Source organism: Felis catus, chromosome X (genome assembly GCF_018350175.1).
Source record: "Felis catus isolate Fca126 chromosome X, F.catus_Fca126_mat1.0, whole genome shotgun sequence".
NCBI classification, from domain to species: Eukaryota; Metazoa; Chordata; class Mammalia; order Carnivora; family Felidae; genus Felis; species Felis catus.
In genome coordinates, this window is record NC_058386.1 from 76,805,134 (window position 1) to 76,826,012 (window position 20,879).

Sequence of the window (20,879 nt, forward strand, 5' to 3'; positions counted from 1 at the left end):
CCATAAGAAAGAATGAAATCTTGCCATTCACAATGATATGGATGGAGCTAGAATGTATTATGCTAAGCGAAATAATTCAGAGAAAGACAAATACTATATGATTTCATTCATATGTGGAAACGAAGAAACAAAACAGATTAACGTAGGAGAAAAAAAAATGAGAGGCAAACCAGAAAACAGACTCAACTATAGAGTACAGCCTGACGGTTACTGGAGGGTAGGTGGGCGGGGGAGATGAGTTAAATGAGTGATGGGGATTAGGGAGGACACTTATTGTGATGAGCATTTGGTGTTGTATGTTAAGTGTTCAGCCACTAGATTCTATACCTGAAACTAATGTTAACATAGATTCTACACCTGGAACTAATGTTACACTGCATGTTAACTAACTGGAATTTAAATAAAAACTGGGGGAAAAAAAAGAAATGTTATATACTATGGGCTTAAAATTAACATAATTATTTTTATGAGTTGGTAGAATTCTAATACAGTATCCTTGCTGTAGAATAGAGGCATTCCTGTTAAGTTTCCTATGAAAATATATCCCATGTACTGTGCTTTACTTTCTAAATACTACCTTTGTATGTAGAAACTAAAGAGTTAGGGAGCTATTTTGCCCCTGTCAAGCTGCCAAGCACAATTTCCCAGTGGCAACATTTTTAAAACCAGTTCAAGTTGTTTATCTGTTTGAGTTTTTGTTTTTGTTTTTTTTTTTATGTTGCATTGTTTACAAAGAGTTTTCACAACTCATTTGTATCTTTATAACCACCCTAGGAGATCAGCAAGGAAGATGATAATATTCTTGTTTTACAGGTAAGGTAACAGCCTCAAAGGCTTGTTTAAATGTGTTGTCCAAAGTCATATGGAAAGTAACTGGAACCCAGGTCTTCTCTTCCAAGACCAGTTTTTTTTTTCCAATTTAGATAATATTCCATACAATAGGTCAGAGGTCTAAAGAAGTCTAAAGTGGCTATTTACTGGAATATTTCAGACACATTTTGAGGCATATTAATTATTTTAGCCTTTTTGAGTAAGTTACTTTTGAACTGGTTCTTATTGATGTCCTCCAGAGGCCCAGAAGTTAAATGCTTTATAAAACATATGTAGATTTCACTCAGATATTTCACTTTTTTCTTAACACATGTATATACTGTTTTTTTTACTATTATGTATTCATGTCTGAAAACTGGCTATTTAAAAATACGTATGGTAAATACAGCATGTATATAATTAAGAATAATTCATTGTAGCTCTATGACACTTTGTAAAAATGTTTAAAGAAAGAAAAGAAAAGAAACCTTCTAAGTTTATAGCACCTTGTTAAAAATATCCCAGTGTATCTATGTAACGTATTAATTCAATATAATTTAAATAACTGAAAAACATTTTACAGTAACACCTTTTATGAACCAAAACAGTTTTTGTCAATCTGTATTCCCCCAGAGAGATAATAAAACATTGCTCTCCTAAACTCTGATTTGCACCTTATGCTAATCATAGCCTTCTTCTCAGACTTGTACTCCCATCTAAACATAACCCTTCATCAAAAGCAAGAAACAAAATGAAAACATCCTCCAAGAAAGAAAATCACAAAAATATAAAAACCAAGAAATATGTACACTTAGTAGAAAATAGGAGGTGAGTGTTGATGATTCCACCATTGAAGAGGAGTCCTATTCTACAATTTGGTCTCAAAGTTCCTTGGCCTTGATTCCATCAACATGAATTTTTCCCCCTTTTTCAGCTCCTTCATGAGCATACAAATAATAGACTTTGTCATTACATAGAATATGGCTATCTTCAGGAGCCCAAGCTTTGGAACGTACCTTTATATTCACAATCATCTTCACATATCCCTTGCCTCTCATGCCTCAGTATGAGACTCATTTATGAGTCTGTTGGCCTCATTATGACTTTACCAATGCCCTTCTTTATCCTTTCCCTTTTCTTCCAACCTATTAATTCCCCTCTGGCTACATTCGTCATGTAACCTAATATATACGTTTCAAGCACACGCTATCTAGCACTCTAGACTCCACATACTTTTCCCCAAACCCCCCTCCTTTAGCCTTTTGTCATTCACACTCTGCTATTTCTGTTGTTGTTGTTGTTGTTGTTGTTGTTGTTTTCAATTCCAAGTCCTGCAAAGATTACAAAATCAGCAGCCTAACCGGGATCCACTACCCCATGCTTTCCAACCTTAGGTTCCTAATGTAGTTGGGATAGATTTTCATTTAACTCCAATTCTCTCTTTTGTTCCCCACAATAGCAATTCCAAACTGGAGTGTTGTTGTTGTTGGCCCCTGAGCCCATTCTCCATGTATCCAGAAGATTATCTTTTTTTTCATTCTTGACTGAGAAAATGGAAAGTATGCCTTTCATTTACAATCACATGTCTTAAGGGATACATTACCCTGCTCCAGTTTACAAATTTTCTTACTTCCTACTCTGTAGTGTGTTATAATCTGTCCAATATTGTCATCAATGTATCCATCCTTGTATGTACTTGTTTTAGTCTCTCTATAAAATTACAAGCTGCATGAGGACAGGGACTGTGCTTTACTCCTCCTTTAGGTCCTTGTCGTTTTCTGTTGCATTGTTGTGCAGACACTAAATATGTGTTAAATTAAGGACATAAAAGAAATTTACATATGAGGTTTAGCTTATACTTTCCATACTTAGAAATGCTGCTTAACTAAAACTTGCCTTTACTTATTCCTGAGAGGAAGTAGAGCATCTTGGTAAGAGCACAGATTAGACTATATAACTTAAAATAATAGCTCTGTCACTTACTTGGTATATGACCCTGAGGAAGTTATTTAATCTCTCTTTGCCTCTTATTCTCATCAATAAATAATAATAGGATAATATAATAATATATAATAATAACAGGACATATCTCATAGGATGATTATGAGAATGAAATAAGTGTATGTATGTGTAACACTGATGTGTAACTGGAACCTTGCTAAAATGTATCAGAGTGTTGTTGTAAAGGCCATGTTAACTACAAATAGGTCAGTTATTTAAGATACATCTTGTTCAATGATTAGATCTTCAAAAAAGTCTGAAAGGAAGTATAAAGTATTGTGCTGATGAATTTTATTTGGATCCCTCTGTGTTATTTTGAGAAGGGATAATTGGGCCATGAGATTAAGTTTTGTATTGCTTTATAGTGGCTGCTTACAGGACCTGGCTTTGTATTTCCACATGCATCTATTGCTATTATATTTATGTAATTTGAAGTTTTTTTAAATAATTTTTCCAGGAGTATCTTGATTCTGTGGTATTGTGATAACTGTGTAAAAAATACTCTTTTTAGCCCTATTAAATAATTATTCTATTGATGCATTTGGCAGAAGAAACTTATGTGATCAACCTCACCTTGTAGAATTCATAGTATGCATTTTATCCCCAGAAAGATAGAAGCAGACATTGTAAAGAGACGCAGTTACATTGTGATAGTAGATGAACCAGAAATCCAGAGACCTATCTGTGTATACATGGGCAATGACCTTTGATTTCTCTCTGTCTCCATATCTTCATGAGAGATCTAGACTAGGAAATTGCTGATGTTCTTGATGATCCCTCCAAAGAGTGCATTTTTATGAATCTAGAGCAAGGGGTGTTTGCCACTAGTGGTGAGGGGCAGGCTACAAGAAATGGGTGAAGGTTATCAAAAGGTACAAACTTTCACCTATAAGATAAATAAGTCTGGAGATGTAATGTATACAGCACAATGACTATAGTTAACAATACTATATTGTCTATTTGACAATTGCTAAAAGAGTAAATTACAAAAGTTCTCATCACACACAAAAAATATAACTATGTGAAGTACTGGGTGTTGACTAAATTTATTGTTATTATCATTTCACAATATATACATATATCAAATCATTATGTTATATGCCCCAAATTAATGCAATTATATGTGAATTATATCTCAACAACAACAAAAATAGAACCCAGGTCAGCAATTTTTTTCCAGAAAGAGCTAGATATTAAATATTTTAGGCTTTGCAAACCATGTAGAATCCTTGTTCACAAGGGATAGTGCAAAAGCAGCTATAGACCATATATAGATGGCCGTGTTCCAATAAAACTTTAGTTACGGATACCAAAATTTGAATTTCATGCAACTTTAATGTGTCACCAGTATTATTTTTATTTTTTTCATCACCTTATAAATGTAAAAATCATTCTTAGCTAAAGGTGTATACAAAAACAGTGATCTGGATTTGGCCTAAGGGCAGCAGTTTGTCATCACTTGATCACCTGATCTGTCTGTAGCCCTTGTGTATTTGATGGGTCCCTTTTTGCAGGGATGCAGGGACTTTTTAGGAACATATTTGAATAGATTGAGAATTCTGAATAACACAGTTCAGATATTTATTTTGGTCCTATGAAAGAAGACATATTTAAAACCACCTGTGTGCCTCTGAAGTAGCTCATTCAGATCCAATGATTTTTTTGGGTAGATATTCCTTCATAGAATCTCTCTATACACTTAAAAAGATTCATTTTCTCCTTTGTTAACTATCAGATCACCCTAAATCCCAATATCCTACTCTATAAAATACAGAATAAATGTGAGTGATATGGCAGTACCATTCAAAGTTAGGAAGTTTATTTTCATTTACAAAGAAGTTATTAAAACAAAATACATTACACAGTTAAGATCATATTGTATATAAAATTCCATATGATGATTTGTTTTCATTTGATGTCAAAGAAATCACAAGTACTCATCTGTTATTGCAAAGTTTTTATAAATTTCACATTATTTATATAATTATCATTGTACTGAACTGTCATTTTCATGCTACCTTAAAAAAAGACCATGTGATTTTCTGTGGCCCCAAATCCTAGCTTCTCTTTTAGGCTTTTTCTTAAAAAGAGCTGGTAACAAGCTAATATTACTGTGTCAAAAGTTATGAATATTTGTAAGCCTCTTTCTAACTCTTTCCTAGAAAATTTATGTTGATCTTTTTCCTGTTAGCATTGCATGAGAGTTCCTATAACTGTCCCATCACTGGTACAAGGTTGTCAACACTTTTAAAACCATGTTTGCTAATTGGATAAATGAGAGAAATGATGTCTCAGTTTAAACGAAATTTATTAAGCACTTACTGTATGGCAGGTACAGTGTTAGAGGCAGAGAACAGAAAGATATTTTTATAAGTCTCACTCTGCTTTTAAGGAACTAAATTTCTCTTGAGAGAAGTAGCCATATAAACTATTAGAATACAGTGAAAAAACCATAAAAGAATCAAAACTATAGGAGCATTGAGAATGGAATTACTATATATAGAGAGATCATGAAAAATTTCATAGAGAAAATTGACCCTGAGAGGAATTCCAGAGAAACTGAGAATAGAATGGTAGTTAGGATGGTTGGGAGATGGGTAAAAATGGAAAGATATTTGTCAACGGGTAAAAATTTATAGTTATAACATTAACAAGTTTGTGGAGCTAATGTACAGCATGGTCATTATAGCCAATAATAATGGTATTATATACTTGAATGTTGCTAAGAGAGTAGATCTTAAATGTTCTCACCACAAAAAAGAAATGGTAACTATGTAATGGGATGGAAGTGTTCACTAATGCTATGGTGGTAACCAGTTTGCATACATAAATGTGTCACATCAACACATCATACACTTAAACTTACATAATAGTATGTGTCAATTATATCTCAATAAAGCTAGGGGGAACAACAACAAAGTAAGAGGTAGTAATATTAGCTTTAAAAAAACAATATAAATATTTTTTTTCTTAAATCAGTCAAAAGAAATCAAGTGCCTTTGGGAAATGGGAGATAGGGGATGGGAGACAGAAATTGCTTTTTTTCATAACCAGACTTACAGAATGATTTGACTATTTAAACTGTGTGCATGTATAACTGTCACAATAAAAACTGTGTTTAGAACTTCCAAAATAAATAATTAAAAGTTGTTTATATTCTAAAGTATTTTTAAATGTTTACTTATTTTTGAGAGAGACAGAGTGTGAGTGGGGGAGGGGCAAAGAGAGAGAGAGACACAGAATCCCAAGCAGGCTCCAGGCTCCGAGATGTCCACACAGAGCCCAACATGGGGCTCTAACCCAGGGACCGGGAGATCATGACCTGGGCTGAAGTCAGACACTCAACCAACTGAGCCATCCAGGTGTCCCAAAAGTTGTTTATATTCTCAAAGAAGAAGAGGAGGAAGAAGAATAGTAATAATAATGATGATGGTGGTTCATCAGGTCAAGGTAGCAAAAAGACAGTCCAGGAAATGTGAACCAAAGAAGAGACGCATTCAGTATGGCAACTCATTAGCACTAAGTGTGGGAGAATGGCCTTAAATGAAAACCAGAGATAGGGAGATGGGAGTCCTATATTGAAGTGCTTATGTGTATTGATCCTATAGATGACAGGATCACAAAAAGAACTAACGTATCCAGTTTTTAAATATTATAGTTTTTGGGGTCCCTGGGTGGCTCAGTCAGTTTAGTGTGCAACTTTGGCTCAGGTTGTGATCTTGCTGTTCATGAGTTCAATCCCTGCATTGGTCTCTGTGCTGACAGCTCAGAGCCTGGAGCCTGCTTTGGATTCTGTGTCTCCCTCTCTCTCTGCCCTTTCCCCGCTCACACTCTTTCTCAAGAATAAATAAACATTAAAAAATGTAAATATTATAGTTTTTATGATAAGAGCTGTGTATACATTATTTTATGTAATTATCATGACAGATTTATGAAGTTAGAATTATTTTCCCCATTCACAGATCAGGAAACTAAGGCTCACAAAGTTTCAGTGATTTGCTCAGAATCACACAATTTAAGTGGTGGAGAAAGAATCCCAAGTAGATATGTCTGACTTCAAAGGCCATGTTTTTTTCTACGATAATATAGTACACCACTGGATTATTAAAATATTTTAAGCCTTGTGGTAGCAAAATCAGGTTTTAGTTTATAAAGTATAAATCTAGCATAGTATGGAACCAAATTTATGATGTCATTATTGACTAATTTAGATGTGCATTTTTAGTAGGAAGATTTAGTAGGACATATTTTTGTAAATTCCAGTTCAGATTCAAGTGATGTTTAGTCAGCACCTTCTGTGTGCCTGCCAGGCACGCTGCTAGGTGCCTGCATTATCTAAATTAAGGTTAATTGTGGTTAAATGCATTTTTTTTCAAATATTAAAACCTGTTTATAATATTTGGCTAGTTTGAGCTACTAGAAAAACTGTTTTTTGGAAGAACATATGTAATGTCCAGGGCTAAATATATATTATCAGTATTACCAGCATGACATCTGGGCATGTGTCATGGTTAGAATTTCTTGTGATTACATCTTTAAAAATATTATTTTTCAACTTTTAGGCATCCAACCCTATTAGATACTGAAATAGTATGTGCTTTTGATTTTGGTGGGAAATTGATAGAAATGTTAATTTCTAATTGTTCCAGGTTAAACATAATGACCATTTGGGTAAATTTCTTATTTGAATTTTATCTATTGCTGGCTCCATAGAAGATATCCAAATCGTTTACAAGATGACAAAATAACTTGGGAAAAAGGACCATAATTGTTAGACTTTTATTTTGTTTTAGAATACTAAAAGTTAGAGATTACAGTGGCAAAAGTAACTTGCTGACTCACTGGAGGGATGATGATGGATCTTTTGAAATTGATATAAAACTAGATTCATTCATTCATCGCAGATGAATGAATATATACAATGAATGAATGAATCTATCATTATACACACACACACACACACACACACACACACACACACACACATGATAGAGCTTCTAGAAGGATAGAAGAAGGACTTTATCACATCCAGGGCAACAATAGAATTACTGACTTGGGAACTAAAGCAGATGTGTGCAGCCCTCCCCATCCACTCAATATACTCAGGAGTGGTAATTATATTTGTTTCACTCTGATTAAAATTCAGGTATGGATAGTTGTTGGCCTTAAAAGAGCAGTTCACTAATAAAAACTCAGTAATTAATTGCAATGACCATTCAGAGAAAAACAATCAATAATGCAAGCTGGAAATGTATATACTCTAAAAGAACATTGTGGAGCTACAATAAGAAAGAAGACCTGTTTATTGTGAATACTTCAAATGGAGCCAGTGGCAGAGAGGGACCAAAGAAGGGTAAAACCTACATTGTCCTGTATCAACTAAACCACCTTTAACCCTTCCCCTTTTACCACTGTTAATGTGCCAATTATGTCCACTATGAAGGAAAACAATCAAGTCTTTCACATTTTTCTTTCTTCTATTGGGGAAATCCTGGCAGATATTTTCATGGCTATGTTCTTTAAAGGCCTTGAGCTCTTTGATTTAGTATACTCACCACACCTCCAAATGCAATAAGCTGGGGGGTTGTTATTGGCAACATTTGTTTCAAGAGAAGTATAACAACAAGTGGCGGGGAGGGGGGGGAGGGTATGGGGGAGTCTTAATCAAATATCCATGGTACTCCTGCAAGTTTAAGAGTAACTCACAGAAAAATAGAGTAAAGAGGAAAAACAGGAATAAATTACAAGCATAGCCCAGAAGAAAATGACCTTAACCAACATTTAGAAATGTTTGTACTTGGAATGAGTCAGGGATGCAGAAATTATTATCTCGATTTATACAGCCACAAAACTAACTGTAGACTCAATTATATTGTAGCAATGTAATGAAACAATATAACTATTGTAGAGTAGGTTCTGTATGCAAATACCTTTTTTTTTTTCAACGTTTATTTATTGTTGGGACAGAGAGAGACAGAGCATGAGTGGGGGAGGGGCAGAGAGAGAGGGAGACACAGAATCGGAAACAGGCTCCAGGCTCTGAGCCATCAGCCCAGAGCCTGACGCGGGGCTCGAACTCACGGACCGCGAGATCGTGACCTGGCTGAAGTCGGACGCTCAACCGACTGCGCCACCCAGGCGCCCCAACAAATACCTTTCTATTACACACATCAAGCTCAGACTCCTCTAATGAGTTCAGGACCCCATATATTCAACATCTTAGTTATAATCGCAATTTGGATGGTTTATACAATTGAAACTAAGTAGGTCCCAAGCTAAACCCTTAATCTTTCCCCATAAATCTCCCCTCTAAATATTTCAATTTCTGTTGTTCATGCCAAAAACTTGGAAATCATTCTTAATAACTTCTTTCTTACCTCTCACGTTTCATCAACCCTATGACCAGTCTGCACTACCTCTAAAATATGTACTGCAATCATCTTTGGTCACCTTAATCTCCTGTCTAGACCATAGTAATTGGTTCCTAATTCTTGTTCCCTTTTCCATTATTGATCCCTTCACTGTGTTTTACACATAGCAGCCAGAGTTATTTATTTTATTTCATTTCACTATTTATCTCATTTCATTATTCATTTTTGAGCGAGAGACAGACAATGAGTAGAGGAGGGACAGGAGAGAGAGGGAGACACAGAATCTGAAGCAGGCTCCAGGCACTGAGCTGTCAGCACAGAGCCCCATGTGGGCCTCCAATTCACAAGACAGGAGATCAAGACCTGAGTCAAAGTCAGAAGATTAACCGACTGAGCCACCTAGGCACCCCCAGAGTATTTTTTTATGTAAATTTCATTATCATCTCCCGCCTATATCCAGCATGTCTTAGAAGCTTCAGCCTGCATATGTATTTCGCAATCCTGGCCTTAAGCTAAGACTGTCACCAAAAGTATGAGATTTCAGTTTGTTTTTTATCCTTTGATTTAAAAATTCATACATGCTATTTGCCGCAGGCAGAATAGCAGTTGCAGAAAGACAGCAGGTGAAAAAAACTGTAATTCTTCATGGGTAGCTTGACTGTCCACTGCTGGTAGTTTGTTGGTCAGGCTACAGGATTTTTTTTATTGTATCATTAGTCAGAGGGCTTCAAACTTCCCTTTATCCTTCTCTACCCCAGTTAACACTTTAGGCATACCTTCCATAGTTAGTAGTAAGGTAGTAAAGGGATTTTTATATATTTATTTTAGTTAGGTTCAATTTTTAATTTAAAAAATACATTAGGCTGAGGACTTGTATAAATATATTTTTTTAATTTTTTTTCCAACGTTTATTTATTTTTGGGACAGAGAGAGACAGAGCATGAACAGGGGAGGGGCAGAGAGAGAGGGAGACACAGAATCGGAAACAGGCTCCAGGCTCTGAGCCATCAGCCCAGAGCCCGACGCGGGGCTCGAACTCACGGACCGTGAGATCGTGACCTGGCTGAAGTCGGACGCTTAACCGACTGCGCCACCCAGGCGCCCCAGGACTTGTATAAATATATTAAGCCAGACACTGAAATATGCTTAGTGGAATTCTTAGAGTTAAACATTTAGATTATGCTTATAAAGCAGTTTTCCTGTTTTCGTTTGGAAATCCCGGGGTTCCCAGCATGCATTCAGGCTATATTATGAATCCAGTTTAGAGAAACTGCACCTTATCTCCAAGGGCACATGTTAGAGGGGCAAGTGATGGCCCTTGTGAGAATATATAAGGGACATATATTTTTAAATTTTATTTAATAAGGATTCTAGTTAAATTGTGTTTCCTTTTAAGGTGACTTTTTAACAATTACTTTTTCTCAGAATTAGTCATTTTCTAATTGATTTTTTATTATAGGAATTTTTTATTGGGGTGCCAGTTACTACTTATATTCTTTAAAAGCCTAAGATGCCCACAGTAATGAGCTTTTGCTATTGTTATTATATAAACACACTTGCTTCATTTCCATGTAAATATCCATGTAAATATCATTTTCATATAAAGTGAAACTATTATAAATGCACTTGAGAAAGAATGCAACTGTTCCTATTGTTCAGGCTGCTTGTAATGTCCTTTTCTACCTATGCTTTCTGGATGAGTCACTTTAATGTTGTGCTGCTCAGCTGATAGTAATTTTTCAACTAAATATATTCAGTTAAAGAAAATTATGGTGCTTATAATCATGTTGGGGCCTATTCACACATAGACTTGCAAGAGTAAATTTTTACTTGGCCTTTCTCAGAGCAAAGATGTAAGAAGTGCTCAATTATTTTGTCAATGGGTAAAATTAATAGAAATACTTAATTCAGAGAAAAAAATCCTTAAGTTCCTGGCAAAGCTTTTATATTTACATAAAATTACACATTCTGCACATGGTCTAGAGAATGTCACCATTACTGTGATTTTTTTTAGCTTAAATGTGTATCATTTCTCTGATATAATATGTAATTGAAGAATCTTTCCATTTAAAATCTCGCTTAAAATACTTATTTTATCCTTTACTTTTCTTAAAATCATGAGTTAGAGTAGGTCTATCATTTAAAATGTTTTGAGTCATATATTTGAAGCCAGGAAACAAGTTTATGTATATTTTTCAACTGAAGTAAATAGATAAATAAGATTTGTGGGGAAAGTTTCTCCCTACACATAACTCAAGAGAGTGTACTCAACTTAAAAGGTTATTTATGGAGTACAAGGAAGAAAGCTATAATAAAGAACTTGATAGCTATAATTTAATTTTTAGTGTTATAATTCAGATTTAGTAATTCAGTAGCAGATGTAAAAATGAAATGAGAGACAAAATTAAAGTGCCACTAGACTAACTAATCAGTCATTGGAAATGCCCACAGTGGGAATTTACCCAGAAAATGCACTGTCACTAAAGACTCCCTAATTTATATTAGTAAACTAAATAATGAGAGGCACAAAAATATACCGAGGCTGAGACTATGCAGGAGAGGAGCACTTCTAACTCACTCTGGTATTTTAATGCTCTTGGGACACTAGGAACTCTACATATTCCCCTACCTCCAAGAAGAATATTTCAATCTCTCTCTTGCCTCCTTTCCCACCACCCCATACACACGTTCTCTTGCTCTCTCGCTCTCTCTCTAAGAAATATAAGAAGTAATGAAGGCTAGGGCCTATTAAATAGTTAGATAATCAACATTGACTCCTAACACTTAAGATTGAAGCAAATGTACTTAAGGCAAATCATCAGGCAGGTAAACACATGTTAATTCCTTTCTAACACTCAAAAAAAATCCTGTTATCTTTTATACAAGTCTAGAAAGCCAAAATAACTAACTGGTAATTGTCTCCAGAGGAATACAGACTACTAATTTCCGGAAGCATTCTTTAAATTTGGAACTTGTTAATATCTCTAACAAATTGGCTGTTCATTAGTATAATAGTCACTAGTTCCCAGACCCAAAATCCCATGTGCTCTGTAAAACCTACAAACCAGAACAGTCTGTGTTTAGTTTTTTTTTATTAGAAAGAGACTAATATTATATTAAATTAGACCATAGTGGGGTAGCAACTAGGAAATAACTGCTTTTTTGTTGTTGTTGCTATTCAGATTACATCTAAACTGTTGTTTAATGATTGGGAGCACATATATAGTAGGAATTTTTCTGTTGGAAGGTAAGGAAAAGAGGGAAGAATAATAGAATGTGAAATGAATATTTATGGATTACCTATAGGTACCAGGTATAATGATAGAAACTTTATATTTACCAAATCACTTAACTTGAATGACTACCTTTTAAAGAAGGTGTTATTCTCTTCATTTTTCAAATCAGGAAATGAAGACCCAGACAAGGTAACCCAACTAGTATTTGGTATGGCAGAGATCAGAATCTGAGTGGATCTGACTCCTAAGACCATGCCAGTCTCCTAATATAAATGACATGTCTGTGTGCCACTGGGCACAGATTTAATTTCAACTTTCTGGCCTTATAGGTCCTAGAGACATTGCTTTACATTTCCAGTTTTCTGGGAAGATGTCATTTGGCTCATATCACAGCCCTGCTTGAGCATAGTAAATACCTCATAAAGTTTTTGTACAGATTAGATGAGTTAATACATAAAACTAGTTAGAATATGGTCTGGCACATAGTAAGTGCTCACTAAATATTAGTTATTACTTAAGAGTTCAAGAAATAAGTAACCCTTATACCTTAGGAAGACTAGTTGTAGGAAATGGGTGTTTATAGCCTGGGCAGATTAAGAAGATGCAAGTAACACCTTTCCTGTAAAATAGGGAGTAGACTTGATCAGTGTTGCCATAAGGCAAAATGAGGACTAAGAGTTGATAAGTTGGTAAGAGTTCAAGTAGTCTGATTTTGATTATAAGTAAACAAATTTTTTTCTAATTATATCAACTGCCAAAAAGGGAATAAGCCACTTGGGATATAGTGAATCATCTGTTCTGCATCTAGTTTATACACCCCTGTAGATCCACTAAGCACCCTTTCTATGCCCCCCCCCACCCCCGACCTCCAAGCCTGGGCCACGTTGTCTTGTTCCCTAGACAAAATGGGAAGTTAACACCTTGAAACAGAAGTTTGCCAATGAGAGAGTAGAAAATGAGAAGGCACCAACAGGTGAACTGCTCACCCCCTGTAACCAATTCTTCCAAATTGCAGTTCTTTCATTTATCATATCTGAAGATGAGCACTGATTACATGATTAGCAGGGCCCAATGAAAAGTGAAAATGCAGGGCACCATTTAAAATAAGAATTTCAGGGGCACCTGGGTGGCTCAGCCGGTTAAGCATCTGACTTTGGCTTAGGTTATGATCTTGCAGTTCATGAGTTTGAGCCCCACATCGGGCTCTATGCTGACAGCTCAGAGCATGGATCCTGCTTCAGATTCTGTGTCTCCCTCTCTCTCTGCCCCTCTTCTGCTCACGTTCTCTCTCTCTCTCTCTCTCTCTCTCTCTCTCTCAAAAATAAATAAACCTTAAAAAAAGAAGATTTCTAATAAAATAAATAAAATAAAATAAGAATTTCAAAACAGTGACAACAAAACATTAAACAAAGTTTAGGGCCCTTCCAAGCATGGATTCAAAGCAACCACCTGTAATTTTTGTAAAGTTGTGGCCAGTTCAGTAATTTACTGTCTTGTATTAACCCTCTTCCTTTTTTCTTCATGCCCATTTCCCTCTGATTATACCCCACCTTTACCCCTTAAGAAGGACTTAACATGCAGGCTTTGTCTTAGGTTCTGTTTTCTAGGAATATAGACTGTGACATTGTATAACTTGTGTTTTTAAATTTGAGAGGCTGGTCAAAAATCCATTTTAATATTACTTCCAACTCTAAGATACCATAATTCCAACAATTTAAAGATATTCATTTAAATAATTGTATTTTTCATTTAATGCAGCCATATGAGGCAAAATGAGTTTGCATGTGAGGTAGAATCCTTGGATTATCACACCTCCAGTATTTAATTCTCTTTTGTTCAAGGATAATATTGCCAATTTATTCAAGGGGAAGACAGAAGGAACCTAATGAAGGTATCCCTTCCTTCCCTTCCTTATCCCAGTTCCTTATTTTCCCATTCATCTAAGCATCTCCTGCAACCCTGCCACCTCTATGTATTGTTAGACAGACTTCAACTTCCTGCTTCTTTTCCATAGTCACATAATACTTGATATGGTAACTTTCAATCATTATGATTATATCTAATCTCTATATGCACATTGATTTGCAGAAGTGAGCATAAATTCCACATATGAGTGAAATCATATGCTATTTGTTTTTCTCTGACTTATTTCACTTAGTATAATACTGTCTAGCTCCATCCATGTCATTGCAAATAGCAAGATATCATTCTTATTTATGGATCAGTAATATTCCGTGTGTGTGTATGTGTGTGTGTGTGTGTGTATCTTTTTTCTTCTCAAATCTAGGGTTAAGGTTACAGTTATGGCCAGGCTTATGGTTAGGGCCAGGAAATGAAACAAATGAGCAAAGAGAAAAAAAGAAAAAAATAACCTAAGAAAGGGACTCTTAACTATAGAGAACAAACTGGTGGTTACCAGAGGGGAGGTTGGTGGGAGGATGGGTTAACTAGGTGATGGGGATTAAGGAGCTCACTTGTAAGGAGCACCAAGTGTTATTGAAGTGTCAATGACTATATCGTACACCTGAAAATAATATTACACTGTATGTTAACTAATTGGAATTTAAATAAAAACTTTTAAAAAAGAAACTAAAAGAACAGTAGGCATAGGGGCACCTGGGTGACTCAGTCTGTTAAGCATTCGACTCTTGGTTTCAGCTCAGGTCATGATCTCATGGTCTGTGAGATGGAGCCCTGCATCAGGCTCTGTGCTGACAGTGCAGAGCCCGCTTGGGATTCTATCTGTCCCCCTCTCTTTCTCTACCTCTCTCTCTGTCTCTCTCAGAATAAATAAATAAACTTAAAAAAAGTTTAAAAAATAGTAAGCATATATTAAAGTCTGAACCAAAACTTTTTCAAATATGCATATTCATTCAATATTTATTATTCAATATTTATTCAACATTCAGCATTATTTATAACAAATACAGAGAGAAAAGTGAAGTATTAGATACAGATCTTACCATTATGTAGCTTGAGGTTTTATAATAGAGGCTCTGTGCTTATGTACACAAACAAAAATAGTTCTCAAAGTGGAAGGTAATATGTGGAAGATCACTTGAACAAACCAAAGTGCCTCTAAATGGTAGAGAATTTGGGCTAGAGTTCTGGAAGGATTTCAGAGGATTTAGGATTAGACATGTAAAATTGAGGACAGATGTCTGGAAAATACTGGTTTATTCAGAATTCAACTTGATTAAAAATATTGTCTCTTGTTATTTGAGATATCTAGCCTTTTGTGTGTATAGCACTTGATTAGGCTATTTCTATATTGAACAATCAGAAGATGAATCCTCATCATCACGCCATTTTTACTACTGGAATTACTATTGCTTGTAGTAGGAGGATTAATATTGTGACCTAAACCTGGCCTTTGGGCACATTTTGTGTATAGCAGAAAGTTACCATGGGCTTATTTCTTTTATGTAACCTAAATGACATCAACAACTTCTGAATTTCATACCTTCATTTTTTCTATCAACCACATAGGGAAGAACAAACCTTGTGAATAATTATTGAGACTCTAATGGAAAAATGCAAGTGAAAAAATATGGTTTTAAAATAAGAGAAAATACTTTTCTCCACAGCAAACTCATCCTTTCAATAAACCAAACAATGATTGTCGAGCCATTAGCAAATTTTTGGCAAGAAAAAACTCAGACCTCCTGATAAAGAATAATTTCCAAGCTTGTAAGAGCTAAACAAATGGAACTTAATTGGAAAGAGTTATTTGAATTGACAGATTAATAGGAAAAAAAATGTCTTTAATGTTCATGTTGGATTTTCAGTCTCTTGAACTTCCATGTATATTTAAGGCAGTTTCTCCTTGTCAAGTCACATGGGTGTCAGTGTGATGAATTTGTATCAGAAGAGTTTGGCTGAAATTTGCCAGGGGGTTGATTTTTGTCAGTCTCTTAAATTTTTCACTGCAATTTGGATATGCCTCTGAATGAAACCAAAATTTCCTTTAAAAAGAGAATTGTAATATTACTCTATTTCTGTTTCACAATCTTTTAATGAAAAGAACAGTGTTTCAGAGGCCAGGATTTAAAAATCAATGTCACAGGATAACCTATTAAATTCTAATACTTAACCTTGTCTTTTTAGCTAGAACACTGTCAAATACCATTGTTATTGATAGAAGTATCTTCATATATAATTGGCAGTCATGCAGTAATAGAGTATCTATAAAATAGTGTCTATTAAAAAAATAACTCTGTGCAGAGAAGGCATCATAAGAGATCTGGGAAATGTGTATGTATTTAGGAGCAGTGGGAATACAATACTTAAAATTATTGGTTGTCAATGAAGAGAGAAAAAGAAAAGTACAGATAATGTTAGGGACAATTAAAGCAATTAATGATGGTGTTTGAGGGCACACTGAAGCTTTGTGGGTATGTATGTGCATATGTATTCTCTAGGATTTGCTCTAAATTCTCTTTATGTATCAATAGTTTTTTTTCACATGTATACGTGTATGAAAAGTACTAAAGATGGGCACTTTTACCATACATGTTGGTTTATAAAAATCAGGATATTTCAACAAAAGAAAATATTTGATCCTTTTATATGATTTAACTTTAAATCATTTATATAACCAAGAACATGCATCAATATAGTAAGATCTCTTTGAACCTCAGTTTCTCTTTAATCTTCAAGTTAGATTTTAAAGAATGAAATATAAGGAATTCCATCAATAAATTTAAATAGAAATGCCTTCATTTGAACTAATGGCTGAATAAAATGGTGACATTCTCATGTTAAACATGATGATTTGCTGTATTATATTACACATTTCCACTTATTTCATGGAGAGTAGAATGTTTATGAGCAGCAATTCCAAAAGATGTGAGTTAACTTAATGGAACTATTCTGCACATTAGAAAATATTTTAACTGATACTGTTTTTTTTTAGTTGTTTTACGGATTATTTGGTAAAATAACTCTAAACACTTTGCACATTGTTCTTTAGTTTCAGCTCAAATTCTCAAGAACAACCTTGCAACAATGGAACAACACATTGTTCATCTGGAACGTGATATCAAGAAATTCCCCGAAACAGAAAATAGACATGATAAGTTTGTGGAGAAGATGACAATATCCTTTCATTGTTTATTAGTTTCTCTCTCTCTCTTTCTCTCTCTTTCTCTCTCTCTCTCTCTCTCTCTCTCTCTCTCTCTCTCTGTATTTACTGTGTAGTTACTTCTAAACTTACTACTCTATTCAGACTGGATGAATTTATATAGGCTGTTTTTATATTAGCAGCATAAATTTTAGTTGACAGTGTTTCAAACCAGGTAGATTAGGCAAGGGAACAGTTATATGAGAAAAAAATACCATTTCTCAAAGAAGAATTTCATTTGAAGCTCCGCTGGATATGCAAGGTAAGTCTTATGAGACTTGAGTAGACATAAAACAAAACAAAAAATCTCCTTATGTAACTAGTTGCTTAGAGAAAATGATCAACATAAGTTTTTTTGGGTCAGAAGTTTTTTTTTCCTCTTTGCATGTGTGCAGATATTTGCTGAGGACTTGTATATTCAAGAGCAATCAGAGGATGGCCAATATCAATTGACTGAAAGGACTGAGAAGGATAAAATGGATGCCTGGATGGATGGTTAGATGAATTGATCAGTAGATTATGTATTTAAATAAATTATAGTAGCTATCTATATAACATTAAGTATTTACTTCTAAATAAATATTTTTAAATCCCTATTTTACATACAGTATATTCATATAAAGTATAGAAATATATGAAAGAAGAACTTAAGAAATAGCATTTAGCTTGAATTGCTTAATGTTAAATCTGGCACCTAAATTAAATATGACTTTTTTCTCTTTTGGTTTTCAAAAGTTTGAGCCATATCATCCTCTTTTAGGTTTAAATAAATATCTTGAACTACATACTGGTTCACCATTTTATCTCTCCAGAGGGAATAAATACTATAAATACTTTATCTGATAAGTAAATTCTTCCAACTATATGACAGTCACCTTGTTTCAAGGTTAAATCTATTACCTTTTTTCTTCTGTGGTATGCTTATTTAACTGCCAAACTTGGAAGTTACAGTTCTGAACTTGAATTATTTGAGAATAGCAATTTAGATTTTCATGAAAAATTTTTTTTTCATTCAAAGGCATTTGATTCATGAATTAATACTGCTTTATGAGTCTGTTAGTGATGCTGAGTACTTTCATAAATAGGGATATTGGAAACATATGTTTGTGAGTGCTTGGAAGCAGAAAATCCTCAAAAATAACCTTGTATTATGTAACTTCCCACATTGGGATACTTAATGTAAATATTTAGCTTTATTGCTGACTAGATTTTTCTTAAAAATATGTTATATTGTCCTGTGACTGGAAATACCACCTACATCTCTCAACTTTTGATTTTGGTTCTTGCCTCATATATTTGAATTTAATTCCTGATCCCCTTGTTCCTTTTAATATTTTCTTCTATGGTTGTCTTATGGCCACACAACAGCTTGCAACATTGAGGAGTCTTCGTTGCTCATTTAGAAAAAGAAAAGTAATTTCAAACCCTCATGAACTTGGCCAAGACTCTTTATTTTGTTTCTCTCTTTATGCAGGTAATTAAGCACTCTAAAATGAAAATCCAAATCCTCCTGTATCTGTATGTTACAGATGAATGGTTATTCTTCATTTAAGTGGCACTAAAGTGTGACTATTTGTCCACAAGGGGATGGCAAATTATATTAAAATGTATGGGGCTGTTACTTTGTATATCATATTTTTTTGAAAAACAAAATAAAATATACAGCAATTTATTTTAGGTAAAGTTTAGAATATTGAGTTGAGTTGGTTAAAAACTCCAAGTTAATGAATGACAATGATAAATCCGTTGCTCAAATTATTCTTGCTTTGGAAGACTCCTTAAGGCACCCATTGAGAGTTTCAATCTTCTAGAAAATTACAAACAAAATGCATGATCTTCATATGTATATATGTTATATGAATTTTTGTGTCTAATTAATACTTTTCTACTCTTCTGGCACTAACAAAAGAGAAGGATATTTTAAAGTGGGATACGTGATTATGTTTTTTTTTTTTTAGTTTATTCTGAGAGAGAGAGTGCAAGCATGGGTGAGCAGGGGAGGGGCAGAGAGAGAGGAAGAATCTCAGGAAGGCTCTGCACTGTTAGCCCAGAGCCTGATGCGGGGCTCAATCTCATGAACTGCAAGATCATAACCTCAGCTGAAATCGATTGGGCTGCTCAACCAACTGAGCCACCCAGGCATCCTGGAATACTTGATTATGTTTTAAAATTAAAACCACAATTCTATGTTTAGTACAGGATTCTTTCTACTGGATGGTCTTTCTGATATTTCTGTCCCCTGCCAATAATTTGTTTTGTTTTAGGTCACTGAACTTTAAATTGAACAACTACAGGCACAAGTATGGGAATAGTTCCCCTTGCAAGTAACCTTACCTACTCAAGAATAATCTCTCTTATAAGGACTATGAATTCAAAAACTGAATAGCACTGCCATGCCTCTCTGCTTTCAGAACAGCGTCATTGCTATTGCTAACGACAATGGCATGATTGCCAGAGAGTAACTGAATATGCAGGCTGAATCTTCACCAAATCTCCAAGTAGAGCTAAATCTCATAGCACCTTATGTTCACCCTTACTCTTTCACAATATTGATTGAACACTTAAAATGTGCTAGTCATTCCCAGGCCATGAAAATATAATAGTGCACAAGATGGAGTCACATATTATAAATGTTGACAGGAACTTAAATGATATTGAATCATCCTTTTAGAGTATGTATGTAAAGTGTAATCAGATTGAGAAAGGATATTCCACACCTTTTTCAAGTAAATGTAAAAAAAAAAAAACAATGACCAGGGAGGTTTAAAAAAAAAAAAAAAAGAAGACAAAAATCTCTCCTATGAATGTATTCGCTCAAGCTATTTTCTACATCCTGAAGAATAGCCAGTGGCTTTAGAAGGAACCTTATCACCTCTGTCTCCCTTTCTCTATCCAAAATTGATTGCTTGTTCTGACTCAGAAAAATAGATGGAAAGAGTAAAATAAGCAAAACTAATTTTATAAGACTACAAAAAAGGGAGAAATGGGGATAATTCTCTTATAAATCATAGTGTGGAGGTTCTAGGATCAAAGGGGATAATCTATAATGGATATAATAGCACTAAATATATAGAAATGCACATTGTTCGGGACGCCTGGGTGGCGCAGTCGGTTAAGCGTCCGACTTTAGCCAGGTCACGATCTCGTGGTCCGTGAGTTCGAGCCCCGCGTCGGGCTCTGGGCTGATGGCTCGGAGCCTGGAGCCTGTTTCCGATTCTGTGTCTCCCTCTGTCTCTCTCTCCCTCCCCCGTTCATGCTCTGTCTCTCTCTGTCCCAAAAATAAATAAACGTCGGAAAAAAAAAAAGAAATGCACATTGTTCAAAAATCTAACTATGTGG

At 34.8% G+C, this 20,879-nt stretch overlaps 1 protein-coding gene across 5 annotated transcripts in view; it reads left to right on the plus strand.

Annotated features, from left to right (window-relative positions):
* DIAPH2 (diaphanous related formin 2) overlaps positions 1-20,879 on the plus strand; it is a 1,008,663-nt gene that overhangs the window by 622,496 nt on the left and 365,288 nt on the right. For all 5 annotated transcript variants that reach the window (XM_023249470.2, XM_019824053.3, XM_023249471.2 and 2 more), the window contains one exon: positions 17,391-17,515. In XM_023249470.2, the coding sequence (XP_023105238.1) occupies positions 17,391-17,515 (125 nt within the window). The remainder of the gene's footprint in view (positions 1-17,390; positions 17,516-20,879) is intronic.